The sequence below is a fragment of the Saccostrea echinata genome, unplaced genomic scaffold (assembly GCF_033153115.1).
Source record: "Saccostrea echinata isolate AGI-Se365-2 ecotype Australia unplaced genomic scaffold, CSIRO_AGI_Sech_v1 ptg000028l, whole genome shotgun sequence".
Lineage (NCBI taxonomy): Eukaryota > Metazoa > Mollusca > Bivalvia > Ostreida > Ostreidae > Saccostrea > Saccostrea echinata.
The window spans coordinates 18,157,396-18,179,097 of NW_026889777.1; the positions used below are offsets into that span (position 1 = coordinate 18,157,396).

General features: G+C 33.0%; 1 protein-coding gene across 1 annotated transcript; it reads left to right on the forward strand.

Moving 5' to 3' along the window:
• Positions 1–20,485: 20,485 nt before the first annotated feature.
• Positions 20,486–21,423, forward strand: LOC133193593 (protein IMPACT homolog). Its single transcript, XM_061329555.1, has 2 exons — positions 20,486–20,495; positions 20,761–21,423. The coding sequence occupies exons 1-2, from the start codon at positions 20,486–20,488 to the stop codon at positions 21,402–21,404; spliced, it is 654 nt and encodes a 217-aa protein (XP_061185539.1). The 3' UTR covers positions 21,405–21,423.
• Positions 21,424–21,702: the final 279 nt, after the last annotated feature.

Genomic DNA, 21,702 nt, shown 5'->3' on the forward strand with positions numbered 1-21,702 from the left:
ATTGTCGCCCCACAGATATTGTTGCTTCAAGATTTCTTTTGTTGTTTTTTAATAGATTTGTGAATGTAATTGGTGTATAAATCATACTGACGTATCTCGTATGATATTTAATGCAGCGTAATTGTGACTGTACATTTTGTCGTTCTTTTCATATTGTCGCCGGCGACAATGTGTACTAACCTCACTGCGCATTTTGTCGTTCATCAGAACATGTCGCATGGCGCTGCACGGCAATGCTCCATATAAATATGGCCAGAGAAACCCAAAACTTTAAAAATAGTTTGATCGCCGAAATATGGCTAAAATATTGCCGACTCGGCGTTAAACAATAATAATCAATCAATCCATATAAATATGATTTATCATTGCTTTTGATTTTTAGAAGATAATTTTTAAAGAATTTTCCCATATATTCCTCTGTAAAACTTTGATCGCCCATTGTGGACCCACCAAAGGCCCGGTTTGATTTGAAGATACTTGAATCTGCACTACCTGATAATGCTTCCATATAAACAACATTAATCACGGGCCTACTGCTGTTCTCAATGGTGGATCCAGAAATTTCAGAACGGAGAGGGGGGATGTTGGCGGTTCAGAATTTTTTTTTTCAAGCAAAAAAAATTCAAATGTCATTTGTATGTAAAGGTGTGTTACTGTATATGTTAAGTAAATTATTTCATTATGAAATTTTACCTCTTGACTTATTTGAGAATATATACAAATTAAACCTATAGAATTTACCAAAGAAGAAAAGCAAGCAAACCACCGGGGGGGGGGGGGATGAGGGGTGCGCCGGTGCTACATTTTTTAAAAGATTTTTAAAGATTTTCTATATATATTCCTATATAAAACTTTGATCACCCATTGTGGCTCAACCCTACCTCTGGAGTCATGATTTGAACAAAATTGATTTTGTTTTTGTTTGTTGTTATCGTGTCCATCTCGAGAATTTTCATTCGTATGTAGACGTCACCACATACCGGTGGAGGAATGCAAATTTAAACCTATACCTGGCACTCAGGGTCATTGAGCAGTGAGGGATCTTTCCAGCACCTCAAAATTGAACTTACGCTATGTAAAGAAGCTTTCACATAAGTATCATCTCTTCTGACCCAGTACTTTTTGGGAAAAAAAATGAAAGAATTTTCTCTATATATTCTATGAAAAACTTTGATCACCTATTGCAGCCACACCCTTTCCCCGAGGGACATGATCTGGATGAAACCGAATCTACACTTTATAATGAAGCTTTCACATAAGTTTCAACTTTTCTGACACAGTGGTTCTGTATAATCATTACTACTGAACAAAAAACCCCCCAAAAACTAATACATGTATTCAATCTCCAGGTATATATTATACGAAAAAAGAAGAGGTTGATTTATCAGATATCTCAAAAATTTTGTATCTTGACATATCATAGTGATGTACATCAATCCTCCACACAATTTTCTTACCAACAAGGTTTTCTCCCTGTAGTATTGCAAAGAATACTGTCTGTCCCCCTCCGTGCGTGTGTGTGTTTGTCTATCTCTCTTTCTTTCTCACGTAAATATTCGTCAAAACAATATATCGACGACAATATATGCCGGCCTTGCTTTTTTGTTTGATCCCTCTCGAGAATTTTTCACACATATGGAGACGCCACCACTTGCCGGTGGAGAGCTGCAAATTTTTGACCTACATTCGGCATTCAGGGCCATTGAGCGTTGCGGAATCTTTTTTGTGCCAACAGCTACTGCGACACGGGACCTCGGTTTATACGGTCTCCACATTCCAGAGTGGGATTCGAACCCGCGACATCAGGATCAACTCTTTACTTCGCGACTGTAGAGCAGACGCTCTAACCACTGCGCAACGTACTCGATCAATCTTCTTTGTTGCAATTCAGTTGTGAAACTATTATTTTTAATCTACTTGTTTTGTAGTTCAATTGCGAATATATCGAACATTTTCCGAGTTATTTTGTTGTAGTTCAATTGTCAACCTAACAAAAGGTTTCTAATGAAATATGTGGAGATAACGAACAGTAGTTCAAAAGTCCATTTAACAATACAAATTTCGGAGCAGAGCAAACACGGACCTCTAAGACATCAGAGGTGGGACAGGTGCCATGGAGGAGTGAGCATCCCCTGCCGACCGGTCACACCCTGCGTGTGCTCCTTGTCATGATCGGGAAATAACGGAAAAATCCGTCGACAATTTAGTGCGTAAATAATGGCCTAACAATTAGTATGTTTTTGTTTGTATGTTGTTTAACGTCCCTCTCGAGAATTTTTCACTCATATGGAGACGCCATCACTTGCCGGTGGAGAGCTGCAAATTTTGTCCTATACTCGACACTCAAGGCCATTGAGCAGTGAGGGATCTTTTTCGTGCCAGCATCTTCTGCGACACGGGACCTCGGTTTATACGGTCTCATCTGAAGGACCGGTCTCCACGTCCCACAGTGGGATTCGAACCCGCAACGTAAGGATCAACTCCTTACTTCGCGACTCTAGAGCAGACGCTCTAACCACTGCGCCACGCGGGCGACAACAATTAGTATGAAAAAAGTCAGTCAGCATTTGACTTAATGATAGATTGTACTTGCTGACAAGGTCATTGTAACGACATAGAACGTACGAAATGATGACTTTAAACAAGACTGCTGATATTCTTATTTCATGATCTTGTTTGTCAAGAACTCATCTCGTTTTAGAAATTGTACATACGTAGAGCATGCTCTTGCGTATCGAATTAACCGAGATATATAAACCCCGTATGCAGGTGATAAGGGTATATTGCTGCATAGGTAAGGGAAGTTGACGATTTAAAAGTTAAAGTCATCACGTTTATCATAAAGATTGGTTGTTAGATTACCATTAACATCTTTTTCTAATAAATTATCCAAATATGAAACAGATGTTTCAGACTCTGTGGTATCTTTATCTCAAGCTCACCGGGATATATCGTTTCGACATAAGAATGGAAATAACCATTGTTTATTGATAATACGTCGTCAATATATCTAAATGTCGAGTTGAAGGCAACAGCAAGTGTTTTCTTCTTTTCATGTAAAAGATTTTGAACAAATTCTGCTTCATATGAATACAAAAATAGATCTGTTAATAATGGGGCACATTTGATACCCATGGAAATTCCTATAGATTGTTTGAAGACCTGGTCTCCAAAATCCACATAGATATTGTCAATCAGAAACTCGAGCCTCTTTTTAATGTCAACTTCAGTGTACTTGTGTGTACAATCAGGTTGTTTTTTAACAACGTAATTTGTTGGGAAGATACTTGATGTAGACTTTCAATTGCGAACTGAACTGACCATTGTTCGAGTAATCCATATAAACATAACTAGTCAGAGTTACTTTTTTTGTACATGTAGTTCATTTGTAATCCTAATTATCCATTATCCGATTCCTTTGTTGTCCATACATCAATTTTAAACCTAACTTACCATTATCAGAATCTTTTAATGTAGTTCAATTGTAAACCGAACTAACCATTACCCAATTCCTTTGTTGTAGTTCAATTGTAAACCCAACTAACCATTACCCAATTCCTTTGTTGTAGTTCAATTGTAAACCCAACTAACCATTACCCGTTTCATTTGTTGTAGTTCAATTGTAAACCCAACTAACCATTACCCAATTCCTTGTTGAAGTTCAATTGTAAACCCAACTAACCATTACCAAATTCCTCGTTGAAGTTCAATTGTAAGCCTAACTAACCATTACCCAATTCCTTGTTGAAGTTCAATTGTAAGCCTAACTAACCATTACCCAATTCCTTGTTGAAGTTCAATTTCAATTGTAAACCGAAATAACCATTACTCATTTCTTTGTTGAAGTTCAATTGTAAAACTAACTAACCATTATCCAATTCCTTGTTGAAATTCATTTGTAAACCTTACTAACCATTACCCGATTCCTTTGTTTTAGTTCAACTGTAAGCCTAACGATTCCTTACTCGTTTCCTTTACATGATTTATTATACATTAATGACATTAATTAAATAATAAATATTCAAGAGAATGATAAAGTACTTCTTTAATTTTCTTTTGGCTTGCTAAATCTTATTTTGTCCACAGCCACAGCACCTGGGCCTTTTTCTCCATCAAATCCAGCAAGGAAAAAATACTGTAGTAAAAAAAAAATATAATAAAGAAGTAAGCAAATAACTAAAATCACAGTATTAAGTGGGGGTAGAATGGCACTGAATTTTATTTTCATTTTTTCTTTATACGCAGCACTGTTAAGGCGTACTATGAAGAAAACAACGGAAAATAGACGTGTACAAATAGATACCTTTTTAATACTGATTTATTTTTGTAAAGCTATTATACTACCAGATGACTTTAATATTTATTGAAATAACATTGTATACCCCACTCTATATTGAATCTAGTTTGGTCACCTTATTTGAAAGTCACGTGATAAATGCATATAATGTGCACTACATGGAGATCATACAAAAATTTCAATATCGCAAGGGCATATCGTAGTTCAATTAAAAAAAATTAAGTTATAAATTGTTGTAGAACTAGTTTTTGCATTTTCTTTTTCCCGGATTGAGCAATTCTGCTCTGAATCCGTTTCTTATTTATAGGGTAAATTTCGGGAAAAATAGGTTTATGTTCGTTCCCGATTCTTCAATTACCGACCATAGAAGTGTTTCCGGTATTAAACTGGCACTGAACTTTTAAAGGTAAACAAATAAAAATAAATACTCTGATTATCGATCTTTAAAACTCTTTCAACTATGCATTTGCAACTTTGTTTCGTACAGGTACATACTTTTTTCTTTCTTTTCTTTTTGTTTTGTTTATACAGTCTTTTTTCTTTTTTGTTTACATTTGTGAGTGAATGTGTGTTTATGAGAGAATACAATAGTCATGTAGTTGAATATTTCGTTTGGAGGCTGCCTAAGTTTTACAGATCAGTTTTCGTTGATGAGTGATAATATAAAAATTGTAACGGTGAACTGCCAAGGTCTAGCGACTACTCAGAAACGACAGGATGTCCTTAACTATTATAGAAAAAAGTGTTACTCTATTTTATGTCTGCAAGATACACATTTTACCTATGAAACTGAACCATTTGTAGAAGCTCAGTGGGGTTATAAGTGCTATTTTAGTTCATATAAATCTAATTCACGAGGAGTAAGTATTCTTTTTAACAACAATTTTGAATTTAAAATCCACAGAGATAAGAGAGATAAGGAAGGAAATTTAATTGCTCTTGATATTACCATTGAAGACAATAGGTTAACCCTGGTAAATGTATATGGACCAAATACTGACTCTCCGGAATTTTATGAAAAGATTCGAGATATTTTTCTAGAATTTGACAACGAATATTTTGTACTATGCGGTGATTTAAATCTTGCTCTTAATCCAGAAATAGATACATATAATTATGCAAATGTTAATAATCCAATGGCTCGCGAAAAATTGATAGAAGTTATGGAAGATTTACAAATGATTGATTATTACAGGATTTTAAATCCAGAAAAGAAAGTGTTCACATGGAGGAAAAAAACCCCTGTCAAACAAGGCCGTTTAGATTATATTTTAATATCTGAAGGTCTATCTAATGTTGTTGAAGAATTCACTGTTAAACCAGGGTACAGGTCTGATCATTCTATTGTTGTTTTAGAATTAAAATTCAATCCCTTCATTAAAGGTCGTGGTCTATGGAAGTTTAATAATGGTTTACTGAATGACAAGGTATATGTTGAAAAAGTGAAGCAAACTATAGAAAGGGTTAGGGGTCAATATTTACAAAACATAAATGACATTGAAAGAAATGCTATTCTTGTTGAAAGTATGGATGACCGTTTATTCCTTGAAATTCTTCTTATGGAAATACGGGGAATAACTATTTCTTATTCTTCATTTAAGAAAAATGAGAGAGAGAGGTTAGAAAAATCCCTATTAGGAGAAATAGAAAGATTGGAAACAAATAATGATAATAATAATAATACAGATATTTTGAAAGATAAAAAAGCTACCCTTGAAAATTTAAGAAAAGTTAAAATGCAAGGCCATTTAATCAGATCACGTGCTCGGTGGGTAGAAGAGGGTGAAAAACCAACAAAATATTTTTGCAATTTAGAATCAAGAAACTATATTAATAAAATTATTAAAAGGGTTGAGATAGATGAACAACATACTGTTTATGATCAATTTGAAATTTTAAACCAAGTTAAATCTTTTTATGAAGATCTGTATTCAAATAAAGAGTCAGAATGTATTGATATGGATTTAACTGATATTATTGATCCAGCTGAAGTTAAAAAACTTGACGAGATGACTTCTAATAGTCTTGAGAATGATATAGAAGAAAGTGAAGTTTTAGATGTACTTAAGAATATGAAAAATAATAAGTCACCAGGAAGTGATTGTTTTACTGCTGAGTTTTTCAAATTCTTTTGGATAGATTTGAAATGTTATATTTTAAATGCAATTAATTGTATTTTTTCAAAGAAAGAACTTCCAATTTCTCAAAGACTTGGGATTATCTCCTGTATACCCAAAGGTGATAAACCAAGACAGTTTTTAAAAAATTGGCGTCCAATTACTTTATTAAATGTCTTGTATAAACTTATATCTGGATGTTTAAGTTGTAGAATAAAGTCTACTCTAGAATTTCTTATTTCTGATACACAAACAGGTTTCATTAAAGGTAGATATATAGGGGAAAATACCAGATTTATTTATGACTTAATGTCTTACACAGAGTTAAATAATATTCCTGGTCTGTTGATGCTAATTGATTTTAAGAAAGCATTTGACTCAATTTCATGGCCCTTTCTGTATAAAGTTTTAAAGTATTTTGGTTTTGGAAAGAACATTATCGACTGGATTAAGATCCTAAATACAAATTTTAAAGTTTCAGTTTTACAATGTGGATTTTTATCAGAACAATTTTCTATTCAAAGAGGTTGTAGGCAAGGAGATCCTGTTGCTCCCTATTTGTTTCTCCTTTGTGCTGAAATTTTGGCTATTCTCATAAAACAAAACAGAGATATAAAAGGTATAATAGTAAATGAAAAAGAACACAAAATCTCTCAATATGCAGATGATACCTCGCGTGCCCTTGATGGTTCACCAAAATCTTTGTTTGCTGCTCTTGATACATTGGATTTATTTTCACAAATATCCGGTTTAAAGATAAACAGTTCAAAGACAAAAATTATTTGGATTGGCTCAAAAAAATTTTCAAGTCAAGTTTATCATCATTCAAGATGGAAACTAGATTGGGGATCCACAACTTTTAATTTGCTTGGTATAACTTTTTCTGTAGAGCTAGAAAATATTATTGACATAAATTATAAACTTATTTTACCAAAAATTAAATCAATGATACAACAATGGAAAAGACGAATACTTACACCTATTGGTCGCGTCACCGTTGTAAAAACGCTCATTTTACCAAAACTTACTCATTTATTTATTTCCCTTCCTACCCCTAGCTATGATAAAATATCTTTATTGTGTAAAGACCTTTTTGAATTCATATGGAAATCAAAAATTGATAGAGTTAAAAGAGATATAGTCACTCAAGATTATTTATCTGGAGGATTAAAGATGTTAAATGTTGATTACTTCATAAAATCATTGAAATGTACATGGGTCAAAAGATTGGTAACAGAAAGTAATAAGCCATGGCTAGACATATTTTTTGGAATTAATGGTAATGATGCTGTAAACAAATTTATGGATTTTGGTGATGCTTTTATTTTAAATAGTCTAATACCTCAAAACAATATTTTCTGGTTTGATGTTTTTACTTCATGGTTACATGTTCTGAAGAATGTAGATCAGGATGTTCATATTGAATACAAGGCTTGTAATATTCCTATATGGTATAATTCAAATATTAAGGTAGATAATAAGAGTATTTTTATAGAAAATTGGTATAAAAGTGGAGTTAAAAATATTGGAGATTTTTTGTCAGAAGATTGTAAATTTTTATCAAAATCTGCCTTCCAAGAAAAATTCAGTATTTCCAATGTAAGCTTAATGCAGTATAATAGCACAGTTTCTGCCATTTCTAAATTTTTAAAGAATATGTCAATAGATAGACTGAGTTTGAAAAAACATTTTCAACCTAATTTACCTTTTTATTTTGAAAATATTTTTCACTATGAAAAATGTACAAAGAAAATTTACAATTATATAAACAAAAATGATATAATTCCTACAGCAATTCCAAAGTGGAATCAAGACTTATCTCCCTATGGAGTGGCAGATATTTGTATTAAAGATGTTTTTAAGGTTTGTTTTAAGACTACCTCCGATTCTTCTGTACAGTGGCTACAATATAGAATTCTACATAGGATCCTCCCTGTAGATTCTTATCTTAAGAAAATTAATATAAAATCTACTGACATTTGTAAGTTCTGTGCTCAGGAAACTGAAACTTTACTGCATGTATTTGTCAGTTGTGATCATATTGTATCTTTATGGAGGAACTTGAGTTTACATATATACAGAACAATTTCAAAAAGAGTTGGATTCAATGTCAAAAATATTATCCTAGGTGAATTACCACTTACTAAGGACAACAGAATTGAAAACTTTATGATACTATATACAAAACAATATATTTTTTCATGTTTACTACAACCAAAAATACCTTCATTTACTGGTTTACTGAATTATTTGAAAATGAAACACAATATTGAAAGATGTATGTCTATTAGTAACTCAAAACTGTTTTATTTTGAAGAACAATGGATTTTGTGGAAAAATATTTTTGAACAAATGTAAGATAATTTGACAAGTTTTTGATATTTAGTTTATGATAGAAACAATTGTTGATAAGCTGATTACTATGAAGCAACCTCCATATTAATTTAAAAAGGCAAATAGATGTATGAATGGGTGTGTGAGTGCTAAATATCCATTGTAATTTTGCTGCTAATTTAACTTGATTTTGTATGTTATACAATGGATAATAATAATAATAAAAAAAAAAAAAAAAAAAAAAAAAAAAAAAAAAAAGTTATAAATTATTTCTATATACCTTGTACTTTCTTAAAAGTGCTGCTGCTTTTAATAGAATTCGCATTTTATCAGGATAAATTTCATGTTATGTAGCTCCAGTTGAAATATGTTTGACCTTTAAAAAGTATTTTATGCATTTATTAAATAATGCTCTCGATTTCGGGAAAGCAGCAGCACTTTTCAAGTTAAGGAAAATATCCTTTATTTATATTCAAAAATGGTTAAGATCTATTAAGTGTATGCCCTTGCGAGAAGGCGATTTAATTAGGCACGTACCTCGATGTCAAACATGCTAACCCTGTACATAAAAACACGGAAGAATTCAATACATTTTCTGTATAATTATTGAATAATTGCACTAAAAGAAGGTCTTATATTGGTATCAATTGCCTGTCTAAAATCTGTAAATAATATTCTGTTTAGTAATTAAATGCATTTTTTAACTGTAAAAAATTTCCTCGGTCTGCCTCTCACAGTACTCCTACAAGTAAGAGTCCCGGTTAACGTCCCTACGCTCCTTATATACCCCTGACTCTTACATCCGAAGGCCATTTTCTAACGAGCTCGTTCCGCCTGAGATTTTGGGCGGAATATATTATGCGTGAAATAAACTGTAAACAAGTAATTCTCAGGTACCTACGTGTTGAATAGGGTATAAAAGTCACAGGAAATCCTAAAATCCACTTTATTCAGTATGCACCATTGTTCATTAATCAAAATCGTCATTAGCCTATTTCAATTTGTCACCAGAAATACTTTCGATTTGACTTCATGCTAATTTTGCGGATTGCAGAAAACGAAAATTTCAATGATTTCAGTGCGGAAAACTAGTTTCGTTTCGTCAGATATTCTGCATTCCATTCCCGAATTTCAAACAGACGACTTGTTTTCATTTCTGCTTCGATTTTAAAAATAATGGATTTATCGCTAATAAGAGAGATTAACATTGTTTTATGTGTAAGTTTTATCGCAAATAGTGAATATTTTATCTTTTCGTGTCATTCGTTAATGTTTAAAGCCTGAATTTTTAATAAAACATTTTATTTCCACTTGGGATTTCAGCGGCGAGAATTTTTACAATGGATGCTAGAGGTTACGCGGCGCCAAGTCAAAAGTATCTCGCCGTAAACCTCTAGCATGCTGGAGTACCTCTCACAGCACATGAAATACGTCATTTTTACCAAAATGACGTCATGTCGACTAGTTCATTGAGATCAGTGATTTATTTATAACTTGCTATGTGGGATTTAAATAGCAACAAAAGTTAATGGTAAGTTTTGATGTTGTTTATTACGCTAAGATTGTTTAAAATCGCAAATTATTTCATTTTCTGGTATTATGAGGAAAAGCTATTTTTGTGTGATGCCACAGTAAACTTTTCCCGTATAAATTAGGCCCCGCCCCCTTTATGCAGCCTTAACAATGCTGCGTAGCTACATGTTAAGCAAAACTGTGTTTTGGTAAAATAAATTTGAAAGTAGACTTTCTTGTATTATTTCTGACATGTTATTTTATGTACAAAAGAATTGTACATAACACATCTATTTATAGATAATTCATTGACGGTGCAACATTTAAGGTCAGACGACACGTTCCTCAATAATATATAATTTTCCCAAAGAACTTGTCACTGAATTAATGCTACTTAAAAAAGTTTCCTCACAAAATATTGAGGTACCTTACCAGGCATTTGTGCAAGATACCAGATGGTGCTATTTCTTATATAATCCTCATGGGTAATCTTTTGAATTACCCATTTCACAATATTTGGTGTAGTTATTTTTAAAAACATTGAAAACAATTAAGAAATCAAAAGAAAATGACATTATCAGTAATTTTCGACATAGTACCAAGAGAAAACAAACATATATTTGAGAAACGTGTAGTCTGACCTTAATCTCATAATATGATGATAATGCTACATACTTATACAAGCTACACAATAATTCTTCCCAAGAGGTCATATTTTTAAATAAAGGACGTATGTTGTGAAATTCCTGAGTATGGGATACTTTTGATTTCAGATACATGTAAGGTCGCAACTCGACATCATATCAATTAAATTTCTGGATCTATGGATTCGAGGTTATGCTCTGTAAAAGCTATTCATGAGCATAAGGACCTACCAGATTATGCAAATGTATGGTATCATATTAAACAATAAGAAGGCCCTTAGTGGAGTTTATATATAATGAATGAACTGGAAATATTTAGAAAAAAAAAAAAAACTGCAGTCATATTCCACATTCATTTATGGATATAATACGTAGAGACTGTCAAATACATTTACTTGTAATAGATGGTATTAATTATACTTTTATGTCACAAATGTAAGTAAAAATCATTCTTTTTAATCATATTTCTAAATTAAACAAATACTTGTAGAATTAAAGTTTACTCGATTAATAATGCCCCTAAATTATCAGACCCGTTGGAATAATCAATACACAGGTCTCGCAGCGGTCAACAGGAGATATTTACTCCTAGACACCTGATCCCACCTCTGGACTTTCCAGGGATCCTAGGCACCTGATCCCACCTCTGGACTTTCCAGGGATCCATGCTTTGCCCTGTTTACAATTCGTTTCACAGAACTTATGAGATAGATTTCTGTTCGTTATCTTCACATTTTACAATAGTTATCAGATCCGTTGAAATTATATTTTTTTTAAATCATATTTTGTCCCGTTTGTAAGTCTTCAGATCCGTTGAAATGATACTTATAATCATGTTTTGTCCAGCCCATAACTCGTCAGATCTTTGAAATGATACTTGCCGTGATGTTTAATCTAGTTGGTAGCATGAGTTATCAGACCCGTCGAAATTATATTTACCGTCATGTGTTGTCCATCTGGAAAGTGAAATCTCTAGATCCGTCGATATGATACTTACCATTATGTTTTGTCCAGCTGGTAGTTTAACGTTATAGGACTTCCATTGTCCCTTGGTATGTACGTTCTTTAGGACCAATCCATTTGTTCCATTATTTTTGCCGTCATGGTACATAAGGCTGAGAAAGCCAAACCCCGTTGTAACACACTCAAAGTCAATGCCCACAGATTTCCCCACAACTTGAAAAAAGAGAGAAAAAGGTGCCAGTTTTAGGGTATGTCGATCAATGTTACATTTCATTCAAAGTTATATTAAATGAATATTTCATTTCGATCAAAGATACCCATTCTGTGGCTACATAAACGAATAGGACTCAGTGTAACATTTTAATCAATTGAGTTTATGCAAAATAATGCTATATCTTATTTTATACACTTCTTTGTAGTCAGTGTTACATTTTGGGTGAGACAGTATACACTGCATCCTATTCATTTTTGCATCAAAATAAATTACACTTCATTTATGTTTAATGTAACATGTCAATAGATAATACTTCATTAAAATTATCTGTTCGATTTTCATGCAATATAAGATAAAGACATCATAAGATGAATGTTTTAATCATAAAGGATGGCGACATTCAAGGAAAATTGTACCCGAAAATTCAAACTCTAAAATGGACTTTTACGCACACAAATCAAATCGATATAAAAAATTATAATTCAAATCTTTTCTTTTTTTGGATAACCTACGCGTTTTCAACTGTATTTTTTGATGATCAGAAAGGCAAACGATTTGTTTATTCTTCACCATATTATCGATTTTACTGACAGACTGCGATTGAAAAGATTAAATCCAGCCATTTTTGCGAGAAAAATGCACCAGGTTCCTTATGTCACCAAAAAATTGTCAAAATTCGGAAAATCAACTAAAGACCTAGGGACAACAACCCACACTTGAGCCGCATTGGTATACCTGTTCCTCAGAAGTTTGTTTGAAAAAATTTCTTTCCACCATATTCAGAAAAAAAATATTGACTTCACGATGTGAGCTATCCAAATTTTACCCACACTCTCACGAGTATCAATAGGTAAAACGTAAACATTGTTTATTTTTTTTCTAAGATAAATGCATTAAATGTTGTTTGATCTCCGAATTAAGCTCCCAGAATTAATAACCCAAGTGAGCATAAATTGAATAAACTAGAATAAAAAGGGTACCTGTAAAGTGCGAAACGAAATAGAAATGAAACGAAACGAAACGAAATGAAACGAAACGAAATCTACCGAAACGAAACGAAACCTACCGAAACGAAACGGGAACCTGTAAAATGCGAAACGAAATAGAAACGAAACCTACCGAAACGAAACAAAACGAAACGAACTCAAAATGAAACCTACCGAAACGAAACAGAATTTTTTTTTTCAAATCAAGGTATATCATTATATATAATGTGTAACTGTATATGGACTATTTTTACTTCATATAAAATTTATATAGTTCAAGCACTTGTTAATATAATATTTAAACACCGATAAATGCTCCCTTCTCTAGTGATGTATTTACTTATACATGCTTATATATACTGTAAATCAACTGCCAGCTACAAATATGCACGAGCATACTATATAATTTCAAAATACTCATTTCAAAATAAGCGTAGTATTCTCTCATTTTTATGTCTTACTTTTATTTTTAGCCTTTAACCATCGAAATACAATAAATTTCTCATAATTGATGTGCTACATGTAAAAGCTTTTCTATTTACGTATCGAAATAAAGTTACTGTACTGTTGTATTGCGAATGTCTTTAAACATAACTTTAAAAAAAAAAAAATTTATTTGAGAGATAGTTCCGAGAAGGACCACCCCCCCCCCCTCCTCCTCTGGTGGTTTCAAGGCTTGTTTAAATAATTTGATAAAAATAAAATTTTAATTTCGATAAATGTATGCTTTGAATTTAATTTAAATTTGATGTTGCAATTTTTACGTATTTTTTTTTTTTTTTTTTTTAAAAAAAAGAAGCTTATCCTCCGCTTTTAAATTACTGTTTATAAAAGTGTGTGATCTGATATGGTTTGGTGTTGGACAAAAGCAGACCAAGAATCGCCAGGTCTTAAAATCTGATTTTGAGTATACAAGTATACATACAAATGGATTGTATTAACAAGAACCCGAAAGTGATAACTTGGATTATATGTATAGGCTTACTAGTCTAATGTGTTTGTTTTGCACTATAATGAGCAATATCTATTTAAAAGTGTAATCCATACTTACAAATGTTCACGTTTAGAAACGCACAAAATCTTTTTTATCTTTCACTGCGTATCAAAAGAGACTCGTTACTCATAAAATATACACTATATAATATATTTTAAATCATAATGTTTATATATATATATATTTCATTTTTGCTCGATTTTATTTCGTTTTTTGTTTCTGTAGTTTTCGTTTCGTTTCGGTAGGTTTCGTTTTGATTTCGTTTCGTTTTTGTTTCGTTTTGATTTGTTTCGTTTCGGTAGGTTTCATTTCGTTTCGTAAGATTTCGTTTCGTTTTGGTAGATTTCGTTTCGTTTCATTTCGTTCCGTTTCGTTTCGTTTCTATTTTGTTTCGCATTTTACGGGTACACGAATAAAAAGGTATATATATATCCTTGATTGTTTTTTTCTTTAAAATCTTGTATTGTTTTAAATACAAATTTCACCTTCTGATTTATTAGGTGAGAACTTTGCTCCCATCATTGCCTTTTCCCATTTTCCAGATGAGCTTTTGGCTAAGGCGTAATAACTTCCTTCTGGTGGATCAGGTATGCCTGAGAAGGACTATAATGAGAAAAGGAAAATTGATATCAACATTAGTATCACTGATTAATATCCTAATTAATATCAATAATGAATATTACTTATAGCACTAATTAATATCATCATAAGTACCACTTGCTGCAAATTATGTAGGTCAGCGTTTTGATATAAAAAAACTCGGTTATATATGGAACAAGTACAAGGCCAGGAACACGTTAAGTTCCTTTACAGTACCGTTGTCAGAGACTTTTAAAGTTAAGCACTAAAATTGGATCGTTGTCATGACCTCAAATGTGAGGTTAAGATGATGTCCGTCCGGTGTCATAATAATTAGTTTTATTTCATTTTCCAAGTGAGTTAATTGATTACAATCTCTCAAATTGCAATGGGGAACAGAACTGACAATATTTTTGTTGGTGCATCAATAACGTCAGATATTAAGAGGTTATATTACCGTAGTTTGCGTTGGCGATATGCCACCCTACTTAAAACATATTTTGATTTGTTTAAATTTTCTTTGAAATGAACATATTTTCTTTTATACAATAAACAATATCCAACACTAGGTACAGGTAATATTATGAGGTATTGTTAGCGCCCGAAATAAAAATCAAAGCAAAGTAAAACTGAATTTTTTTTACTATAATTCAAATTAAGTCCGCTGTCATGACAAGTTACTAAAATTCAGTCTGTTGTCATCAGTCCGTTGTCAGAATCGTACCCTTTACAACATTGGTTTATCTGTTTTGTTTGTTTGTTGTTTAATGTCCCTCTCGAAAATTTTTACTCATATGGAGACGCCACCACTTGCCGGTGGAGGCTACAAATTTTTGACCTATACTCGGCACTTAGGGCCATTGAGCAGTGAGGGGTCTTTTTCGTGCCAACACCTGCGACACGGGACCTCGGTAATCAGTCCCATCCGAAGGACCGTTCTCCACGTCCCGCAGTAGGATTCGAACCCGCGACTTAAGGATCAACTCCGTACTCCGCGACTCTAGAGCAGACGCTCTAACCACTGCGCCACGCGGGCGACTACAACATTGGTAAACTACTGTTTAATGCATTCTATTTATCAATAATACCATCAAAATAGAGGGAAAAGATGTTGGAAAGGAAAACCGGTTATATCATTTCGCCGAACGAACATGTAATTCGCCAGAACAAATTTCTAATTCGTCCGAACAAATATCTAATTTGTCCGAATGAATATCGTATTTGTCCGAACAAATATCTTATTCGTCCGAAGAAATATCTTATTCGTCCGAACAAATAAAAATTTTTTTTATCTGGCCCTCCAACGGCGTCGTAGGTTTCGAACAAGTGCTATTGATAGAAAATTTAAAAATATGTTTCATCGATAACATTGCACTGATTCTTCTACAATTGTTTCTATGAGAAAACCTTAATAATTATGTTCCCTAAATGAAATGTGGGAACATATTGTTTTACTCTTTTTCTTCTTCTTCTTCTTCCGGGGTACTTTTTTGTCCGCGAGTGATCTCGAAAACTACTCATCCGATTGAGCTGAAACCTTTTTTTTTAGGATTAATAGGTATGTTGTGTAGATTTGCGGAATGAAGGTCGTTTTGCTCGCACATGCATGCACGTGCATTCGCGTGCGATGCTCGAAATGACTGATATACTTGCTATAGATGTAACTTTTATATTTTTCTGATGAAATGCTTTGAAACTCAAAACATAAAGATATATAAGTGGTCTAGACAAAATGGCATTGTCAAATTATCATGAACCCAGGCGCATGCACTGTGCTTCGCTCTGATTGGCTGAATTAAAAATCTCAATAACTTCCTTTTTTGCCAAAATACTTCGAAATTTGAAATATAGGTATATATGATGATGCTCTACAAGATGTTTTACGGAAATTCTTGAGACCACACGCATGCACGTGTAATGTAATTTGATCGGCTGAAATTCTAAATGGCAGTAACTTCCTTAGTTTTCTACAAAACAGGATGAAATTTAAAATATATATATGTACAATGGGTTTCTTCATTACTCCTTTATCAAAATTGAATATAAGAACATAAATGCACGTGTGCTGAAATCTGATTGGCTAATATACTTTATAGGCCCTATCCCTCTTACTTTAAGATCGTCACAGTAGCTTAGTCGGTAGAGCGCTTGCTCCTTGATCAGAAGGTCGTGTGTTCGAATCACGACCGCGACTGACCTAAGTCGATAAAAAATAGGAAGCAACTGTTCCTTCGCCAGGCGCTCGGCACTATTAAGTGAAATTTGCGGGGTTTTTTTATGAGACCTTAAAAACCGAGGCCCCTTGTCACGGTAGGCATTGGCACGATCAAGAACCCTCACTGCTCAATAAACCTGAGGTCTAAATTTGAATCCCTTCACCGGTCTCTATAAGAGTGAAAAATTCTCGAACGGGACGTAAAATAACATACAATCAATCAATCAATCAATTTCTTTCTTTACAATAAGATACTTTAAAGTTTGAGACATAGGTATAAATCATAAGGCACTATACGTATAAATATGTGAGAAATCTAGAAAATACACGACAACATGTGTGTTGAAATCTGATTGGCTAAGATTGTAAGTATTTATAACTTTCTTAGTTCGAAGACGAAATTCAGAGTATACGAAAATAAAAAATTCAAGTCTCTACATTATGGAATCATTAAAAATGAGTACGAGGACATGCAATATAAAATATAATATAATACAATATAATGTGCCTTAAGAATAAATAGATCTGATCATTTTTGCAGCATTTCATAGACAGACTTACATGTTAAGACAAGTGACACCGGACAATATGAACTTAACATGTACTGACAACGGACATTTTGCTTATAAATGTCAAGTTCTCATATAGTATGTGTTCTGCGAAAGGCTGTAATATGCCTAATGAAGTGAAAATAGACCTGCTTTTCAAACTACGAAATTAAAGTGCTTTTTAAATAAATTGACGACGAAAAATATGTATTTTTTCACCTTACATCCATGCTTTTACACCATGATATGTGTTTGCCAATCAAAACTACTTGGAATATATTTAGGATAACAGAGACATGAATGGTTGTTGTGGATACTGAATGCTGTATCTGTTCCCCAATATTTAAGTGTATTACCAAAACATGAATTTTTATGCATTCATTAAAAATTCTCGTACGTTTTGAATGACACCGGACGGGCATTATCTTAACCTCACCTGTGAGGTCATGACAACGAGAAATTAAACCCTTTGTGTCTCTATTTCATTATAAATCTTTGTGTGTTTCTTGTTATTTAATCAAGATAGCGATGATATGATCCTGACTGTTACCATTTTGTACAGGCCCAGATGTGATAATTATACCCTCAGGGGGTATATCTACCTGTCTGCGACAGGTCAGGTGACAGTCTACAGTGAGTAGTTTTCAAACACCATAAGGTTCATTTCTGCAGATTCAAAACCTTTGTATGAAGATATTTATGTCATTTTTTATGGAGTCTTGTGGACATTAGTAAAGTTCTTTTTTCGGGGTAAAATAGATAAACTGTTCTTGAAAAGCACAGATTTCCACAGAAAATGAAAACAGGAAAAAAGGAAAAAAATCTGTATACGGTTGGATTGTCTCGGCTTACAACAATTACAGGGAAAGTTTACACATTACTTGAGCAATATAGGTCTGTCCCTCTGTTTTTGAACTTTGTAAAAAATCAAATTTTGACTTCTTGCTGTCTCCTCTTAATCTGTAAATTATAATCGAAGACAAGATGGTGAGTAAACTTTTTTTGCACTTTTAGATGAGATATAATTCTGGTTCAAGTATTAGTGTATTGTATATCCTAAACATTCAAATAATTACTAAACCTTTCTTAAATTTTTGTTTTAATTTTGATTATTTTTAAAAATCTAAATATTTTATGTTTTAATTTTGGCTAAAGTTGGTTAATTCAGAAAGGAAGACAAGAGAAGAACAAAGGGATCTTTTTTCTTTATTAATTCTGTAGATTTTATTGACTATTTAGCACACCAGGTCCAACATTAATTGTTTAGTGACCTTGTCCGGTGTCCATGATTGTAACCTATTATTGATAATGATAAGTTAATAATTATGCACACAGTGGCATAGTCATCCAACCATGAAGCTTGGGCTTGGAGTGTACCAAATGATTTGGTAGCAGCCAAACCCTTTGTTCGAGGTGTGAAAAATGTACTAAGTTTAAGACTTAGTGAAACACTTAGTTAGCATACTGAAAACTTCCTGTGAAAAAAAAGTTGAGTAAAAAATAAAAAAAGAAGAAAACATAAAAGGAATATTTTTCATATTTCAAACAATAAATAAGGAATGATGGTATTGTGTATAACTTTATGTACTTACATTGGTTCTTGTAAAGTTAAGAAGGTTTTTGAAAGAGGAAAAGTTACACATGTTTTCTTCAAATCCACATCCGGCTATCACATCTAAAATTAAATTAAGATACAAATTATTATTTTTTTTTCATGTACTAAATACAAAAAGGCCTGGAAAGAGTTTTTCGATAAGTTTTTTTTTAGATTTAATATAAAGTTCATATTGTTGACACACATGCTTTACTCTGGGGGATACTTTACTCATTATTGCTGAAAATGAATACTGGTATCTTTTTTTAATTGTACTTTCTTATATTCAGCATTCTGGTAGATTTTATTGATTGTTCTTATAAAAAAAATGTGTTTAAACCAGACTTAAGCAGTAAAAAAAATTTGTTGTGAGTTAATTTATTCTGTACCTAAATCCTAAACTGTTGGTCACATCTAATTTTTGTGATATATATGTAGGGAGAGGGCAAATCAAGTTTTTTGATAACTTGTGCTCAATCCCACTGTAAACATTTATTGCAATAAAATATCATAAGAAAAAACAATGAAATTAAAACATACACTGTTATTAACATAACATTTTATGTGTTAAACTGTTTAATATAAGCTGATTAATAAATGCTCGGAAAAAGATAAATTTACAAGAGATGACACAAGATACTATTGAACTTACGTAAGTTAAAATTATAAAGTTCAACCAAACAAAACAGACTGTGACCAGAACAAACAAAGACTTCTGAAAACAAAGGTGGGGTCAGATGCCATTGAGAAGTGAGCATCCCCTGTGGACACGCGATACGTGGTTTTTGTCATGATCGGGTGAACGAAAAAATCCGTAGATAAATCAATGCTTTCCCTTTGTTAATGTGATTTTGCCAGTGTTTTGCTTTCGCTAATTCTTTTTACAGTTATTGTAAGAAATTAAACTGACTATCTGATTTCTAACAAATCATAGCTATAAAACTTGAGAAATCCTTGATGTAGAATTTTAAAGTCACTTCTCCTGCTTTTAATTCCATATAAACACGATCTTATTCTATACTTACTATTAACTTCACATAGACTACCGACATATTCTAATGGAGAAAGGCATGTATGATGTACCCTACAATACACGATATACACATACTTATTCTATACTTACCATTGTCTTCACATAGACTACCGACATATTCTAATGAAGAAAGGCATGTATTATGTACCCTACTATACACGATATACAAGAGCTTATTCTATACTTATTGTCTGCACATAGAGGACCGGTATATTCTATACTTACTATTAACTTCACATAGAGGACTGGTATATTCTATACTTACTATTAACTTCACATAGAGGACCGGTATATTCTATACTTACTATTAACTTCACATAGAGGACCGGTATATTCTATACTTACTATTAACTCCACATAGAGGACCGGAATATTCTATACTTACTATTAACTTCACATAGAGGACCGGTATATTCTATACTTACTGTCTTCACATAGAGGACCGACATATTCTAATGGACAAAGGCATGTGTCATGTATCCTACAAACACCATAGTTTTTACATGGATTCGGATAACACGTAGAAACACCCTCTACCTCCTATTTAAAGAAGAAAAAGATTTTATGTTTTAGGAGAAGATGTAATATACGATTATTTATTAAATCGGACATTGACAGTTATATTAGCTATGGCTCCCCAAGTAAATTTTTCTATAAAATATATCAAATTCACGTGTTGCCTACCTTTATCTTAAATCTGGATCCACTCCTTCTGTTAATGTTTAATAAGTCAGGACGCACAACCATCCTATTCTGCTAAAAAAAAGTGAAAATGTAAACCTTCCGTTTTTTATAACAGCCCAAGAACCGGCTTCTGTATTAGAAGAACGTAAACGTTTGTATGCAATCTCAGACTCAATGCGAAAGCAAAACATTAAAACAAAGATTGAGAAGGGGGGTGTTGTAATGCCCGACGGTAAAAGGTATCAGGATCCAATTCCTAAACTTGAAGCTGCTGATGCCCTTCAGCTCCCCGTGGATGAGATACAAACTCTTGATGACTTTAAAGTAGAGTGCACGGAACCAACCAAGATTAGAGGTTCAGAAATATTCGCCACAGGACAGAGAGTATGCTCCGTGACAGAAGTCGAGAAACTCTATAAAAAAGTTTGTATTGACGCATATTCTGCAGCAGCTGATCACCGCATCCTGGTTTATAGGTTTATGGAAACCAGTGGAAAACTATGTGAGGGATACTGGGATGATGGTGAGCACGGTGCAGGACGCCGCCTACTTCAATATATGCAGACAAACGAAATACTCAATGCCGGTGCTGTGATAACGCGTTGGAGCGGTCCAATTCGCCTTGGACAAGTGCGTTTCAAGATTATGGAGGATCATCTGTGTGACTTGGCAAATCTGCTACATGGGTAATGTTAAAGCAGCTTTAATAGTTAAGACAAAAGTGTTGTACTAACCAAGGGGGAAAAAGAACACTGATGAAAACTTTATTTAACTTTTGAACTATCCGGAAATTTTAAATTTACAGTAAAAATTGTCTTGCTTTCCGGAAAGTTCGAATGTATTATATTACGGTTCTTCGATTTATTTCGCATATGTTAATATCCGGTGACATAACTTTTGTTTATATCATGTAAAAATGTAACGTTTATTTTGCTTTGTCTAAAAAATTTCTCACTCTTCTTTGACCAAATTTAACAATAATCATGCC